General features: G+C 35.7%; 1 protein-coding gene across 1 annotated transcript; it reads right to left on the reverse strand.

Annotated features, from left to right (window-relative positions):
- Nucleotides 1-2,684: 2,684 nt before the first annotated feature.
- LOC110108863 (nicotinamide adenine dinucleotide transporter 2, mitochondrial) lies at nucleotides 2,685-4,997 on the reverse strand. Its single transcript, XM_028693066.1, has 5 exons — nucleotides 4,881-4,997; nucleotides 4,668-4,756; nucleotides 4,495-4,589; nucleotides 4,192-4,398; nucleotides 2,685-3,337 (listed from the first exon to the last, which is right to left on the reverse strand). The coding sequence occupies exons 1-5, from the start codon at nucleotides 4,964-4,966 to the stop codon at nucleotides 3,065-3,067; spliced, it is 750 nt and encodes a 249-aa protein (XP_028548899.1). The 5' UTR covers nucleotides 4,967-4,997; the 3' UTR covers nucleotides 2,685-3,064.
- Nucleotides 4,998-5,436: the final 439 nt, after the last annotated feature.

The raw sequence follows: 5,436 nt of genomic DNA on the forward strand, positions 1-5,436 counted from the left end.
TGGATTTGATTTATCGTAGAATAGATTTCTTTTTGGAGCTGATTGTATTGATTTCAATTGACCTGATGATTTCATTGTATATATTTGTTTTCAATTGCTAGGTTGATTTATTGAGTTGATTCGATTGTTCGATGGATTTCCCTATTGATAGATGTAATTGACTGGAAAGTGCTCTATTGATTGTGATTTCCCTATTGTAGCATCGTGCGTCATCATTATTGAATCTGTCGTAGTGTCATTGAATATTGTATATTGATATCGAGTAAATCATATTGAATAATTGGATTGACTGATTTGCAAGAGTACGTTCTGACACGAGTCCCTTATTGAATTACTTGATGCTATTGATTGCTATTAATTGACACAGACATCCTATTGATTTGATAGATGATATAGATACAACGAATTGATTAGACGACACGATTGATTGAACTGATAGTATTGATGGATAGACACTGCTACGATGGTTAGATATTGGCTTCCAGTCACTTATCGATTTAATTGCTGAGGCGTATTGATTTATCGATATTTTTACCGCTGTATTGATTATTGATTATTGATTTCCGTACTGCATTGACTACTGATTTGACTTCCGCTGTACAGACTTGATTTCATTGACTATGGATTTCCGTATTGCATAGACTCATTGACCATTGATTGACTTGATTTAATTGATGTGATGCCCCAGAATTAAATAGTGAAAGGATTCGTCTGACATTCTGATCGAACTCCATTCCAGTTGCCTTGCTCGGACCTGAAAATTTAAACCACATATAATGAGCTTATAAAGCCCAGCAGGTCACCAAAGCCTACAACTAATGTCAGACGAATCCTTTCACTATTGATATCTGGGGCATCACAGTTGGTCTGAATAATATTTTTGCAGCAAAGAATAAGGTCCATACCGTTAAAGTCCCCCACATTCCAAAAGGTATAAACTGGGCTGGACATTAACATTTGGAGGAAGTGGAGGCCACATTCTTTGCCATGGACTGTGCTTTTGGCTTACTCGAACCAGGTGGTGCTTTGCATTGCTCAGATTCAGGCTTTTTTCTGATGGGATTCACAGGTTGCGTTCAAATCCAAAATATTAATAGGGATGTCTAGCAAATTTGCTTCAGAGGAGAGAGCATCAAATTTGGTCTGGGCTAAACTAAAATCTTAAAATGCCGAGATCCAGCACCTGGTATGTTGCATCATTTCATGTGGTCGTTAGTTGCATCAACAACATAACGAGCACCATCATCAAAAAGATCACATACGATAAGTTCAAAGTGGTCGAGATCAGCAAGTCTAATTAGGGACGACTCAACTCTGTCTTGCTACAATCTAGGCTATGGAGCTTACAATTTTGATATTTTCACTCATTATGATGATATAAATATGTATAAGAGTTGCATCAATCAGGAAATTATTCTGTGAAGACCGGGCGCAAAACGCTGTCCAGAGACCAACCAGAATATGTCACGTCAACAATACCGAGCCGTGATACTGAGCAAAAGGTGACGTGGCACATTATGATTGATCTCTAGACGGCGTTCGGCGTCTGTAGAGAATAATTAATCGCATCAATGTGAGCTTCTTTGATTTAGTATTATTTGGGTGGAATGAATGCTCAAATTCAGCCCTCTAATATTCTCTAATTTATTTTCAAGCAATATGTTACTGTATTAAAGCACATCTATTATCATCCTTGTAGGAAAATCTGAACATCAATTTGATTCATTGACGTTGCTTAACTCTGCTTCAGAGTTAAAATTCGTACTTCATTTGATAAGTTCTACGAATTCCAACACTTCACAACCAACCAACAAGTTCAAACATAATCTATTATAAGCACTATCAGTTTCTTAAGAATTCTTACCATTTTAATTATTATCATTATTAATATTTTACGCCCTTTCCTGCAACTGGGGACCGTTGGGGACTTTTTTGCCTCAAGTCGTAACAAGACAAGTTTTTATCCAATTAGATGAACCAAATAAACAATTAATCTTGCTGTTGACACTTTTCACGATACCTCACGTGAAGAACTGTCATTTTCATGCATATGATGGCCAGTGGAGAACTACAGTTTTTTTATGAGAGCATCAAACAGTCCAATTAACTTATTCGTTCAGGTTTACTTGAGTTAATTAGATTCGCATCTGCATAAAGCAGCCAGTACAGTAAGCATCTCATGTACACTGAAAAGAATAAATGTACGATCATGGAAAAATAATTTGTAAGAAGTATTACATGTAAATAAAGAAAAGAACAGATAAGAACAACTAATATAATAACAATGTATAAGTACAAAAAAAAAAAAAATCAACATTAAGCAGAAATCTAAAAAATGAGAACTAAAATAAAATTAAGGCTTCTATTTTCATGCAATTTTAACATAAATATGCTTACTCAATTTGTATTTGAGGATATCATAAGGATTTGTCCTATATTATACTATGAGGATTGAGTACAAAAATACACACCTGACACCACAGGGACTAATCTAATAAACTTGAATATGTCTTCACTGTACCATCTAAAATCCTAAACATCTAGAAAAAGCTCGAGTCTAATGAAGAAATAAGAAAGAAGCTTCTAATTTTCTGTGCTTAGAAACGTTGAACACAACATCAAATAATAGAGGATTTAATCTCATACATTACAATTCTAAATAATCTCATAAGAACAAATTCATAGTTTACAATTTTTAAAGCATCAATTTTTCATTCAGCCATAAATTACAAATCATTTTTCCAACATTTTTGTCCCAAGAATTATCCAATCAAATCATGAATATCAATCAACCCAAAACTCTTCAGTTAGAACATAATTTATCTGAAGCCTAACTATGCATTAAACCAATTGAGTACAAAATCATTAATACAACATCTTTTTTTTTATTGATAAACATAAAAAGAATGTTACAATATATCTTTTTCAAAATCATCAGTAAATATTTTGTGGAAACCCTTGCGGTCAACCAAGTAACACAAACAACTAGGAAAGATCGACTGGTTAGTTACCTCTTGGAGTCATCTCTGAATAAAATAGGTCAACTGTAATACGTCCACATGTTTCAGTCCCCATTATTTGATTTTGTGTTGAGGTTCTGATCATGGCTGTTCAGCTCTGGTGGAAAAACCTGATTTAGAAATCTATGGATCATTTCATAGCTGGTGAAGGTTATAGCAGCAGCAGGGGTGGTCCTTAACAGATTGGTAGCACAACCACGGTAGAAGCCAGCAAGGCCTTCTTTATGGAAGACTTTCCTCGTGCAGTCTATTACACCCTCGTATGACCTTGGAGTGAGCCTAACCTGGCCCTGTTCTTGAAGTCTAGATCGGACGACCTGTGGTGAGTAGTGATAGAAGGTGAATGAATTTTCAATTTAGTGCAGTTCTAATCTTCAAAAAAAAATTTAAAAACCTATAAAATGTCTCCTTATATGGAACTGCAAGCTGCATCATTACAACAAGATGAAGCCGGTACGTTTATAGTGGTTGCAACTATTTGTAAAGGTGCTGTAGATTTAATGAGAGAAAAATATTTTGGATAGTATATACTATTTTCCTTTCAAAAAAGTTAGATAATAGCTTCTTTAGATCTACCAAACTCCAAAAGATATGATCATAAAATTCATTTTTCATCATAGAAATTTCTAAAAATAGCAAGAAAATTGCATGGTCCAATTGGGGAAGCTTTTCATAGCTTTGTTTTCAAAGAAAATTGCCATTAACGTATTATTGGCTACAACTTTGCTGCTGCTTTTCAGATATTTTGATAATGGTAAGTAACATTTTACAATCAAATCCACTAGAATATAAGAGATGACAAAAAATCATTATCTAACTTTTTTAAACAGAAAATTTTATCATGCCCATGATGGTTTGCAAGAAACTTGTTGCTTCTACACCAGTCCTACAGCTTCTTTCAGTGGCAGCTGCAGTGCCCCAAATGGATTTGTAGCCAGCTATTTGAAAAACAGAACCGTGAAAAACTGCTCCAAAAAAGCCTTAGCTTTACAAAAGCCAAATTTCAAGTTTCAATAGCATGTTGGAAGGACTTTCTACTTGTCACTCCACGCATTTGAGTAGATATTTATCTATAATAAGCTATTGCACAAGAGCCTTAAAGAACAGACATTCAATTCAAACGCCTAGAAGCAACAAAGTTTCCTTACGACAGCGAAATATTAACACCTACCCACACATACAAAATCACATGCACATCCAATTGTCCTTCACATGGTGTTGGGCCGAAGGTGACACATGTCTTGGTTTGGAGCAGTGACGGTTCTCTCCTAAAACCCACTGCCCTGCCACTATGTAACCCTAGCCACAATCCTGACAGGACTAGGTATTTTTGTGACAAGGTAGATAGGAATGTCTCGAACATAAAGACTTCTGGCCCCTAAATAGGCTTAAAAAATTAGCTTCATCCATAATTCGAGCTATTACTATATGAAATGCTTCCTCTCTATGCAACTAAAGGAAGGGAACAATATACCTCGTGAGGATAGGTTAGTGTGGATGCAACAACTTTGGAAATCGAAGATGCAATGGCTAAATTTCCAGCGCTGAGTTTATCAATAGTTGTGTTATCTGAACAGAAACAATGAATTTACCGAACGAAATAGAAATTCAACAGAAAAGAAGAGTGTTGAAACATAAAGTGATTACCTTTTTCGGCTAAATAAGCCTTGATTTTCTCATATGTTGGAAATTGGATGGCAACATGGCTAACCCCAGCTAAAGCAGGAAGAAGGCCACTGTTTACGATGTACAGATGGAATGTCATTTCAAACACTGAATGCTGCTGACGATACTTCATTACAGTGCATATAGGCAGAGGTAGAAAACAAAATTCAAGGAATAACAAGTAATAAAACTCGCCTATAGAGCCCCCTGATTCCCTCTTCACATGAAATCCTAGTCAAAGCAGAAAATATCCCTCGATAAGGCACCACTCCAGGCCTCATGGCTTGTGTCTGTACAAAAGAAACAAATGAAAATATGAGTGATAGGTCAGCCAATCATATACATTGTACATAATCAATGTATATTTGGCTCCGTCTAGTTATCCATGCAAATAATCTATGTATCTTAATCCCAAAACAGTCCCCCGACCATTGGTATCTAGTCCAAGAGTGACACATCGGCATAAAGGGTGCTACAGCTATGGCTAGACATAGAAAAATAAAAAATAAAACCATAGCCACAAAGGGCGTTATTGGATGTGAGATTAAGTCCAGAATTGAGCTATTAAACATATGCAGGAACAGGCACACATGAATATCCTACATCAAGGAGAAATTAACAACAGCAGAGAATTTGAAACGTACAAAAGTAACGAAATACCAAAAAAGCATTCTCCAAATGTGCTAAAACCATACCAGTTCTGTTGTTCTAGCCTGCCACACTCATCAAACCACAATGCCCTATTTCATAG

The sequence above is a fragment of the Dendrobium catenatum genome, unplaced genomic scaffold (genome assembly GCF_001605985.2).
Source record: "Dendrobium catenatum unplaced genomic scaffold, ASM160598v2 fragScaff_scaffold_226, whole genome shotgun sequence".
In the NCBI taxonomy this organism is placed as follows: Eukaryota; Viridiplantae; Streptophyta; class Magnoliopsida; order Asparagales; family Orchidaceae; genus Dendrobium; species Dendrobium catenatum.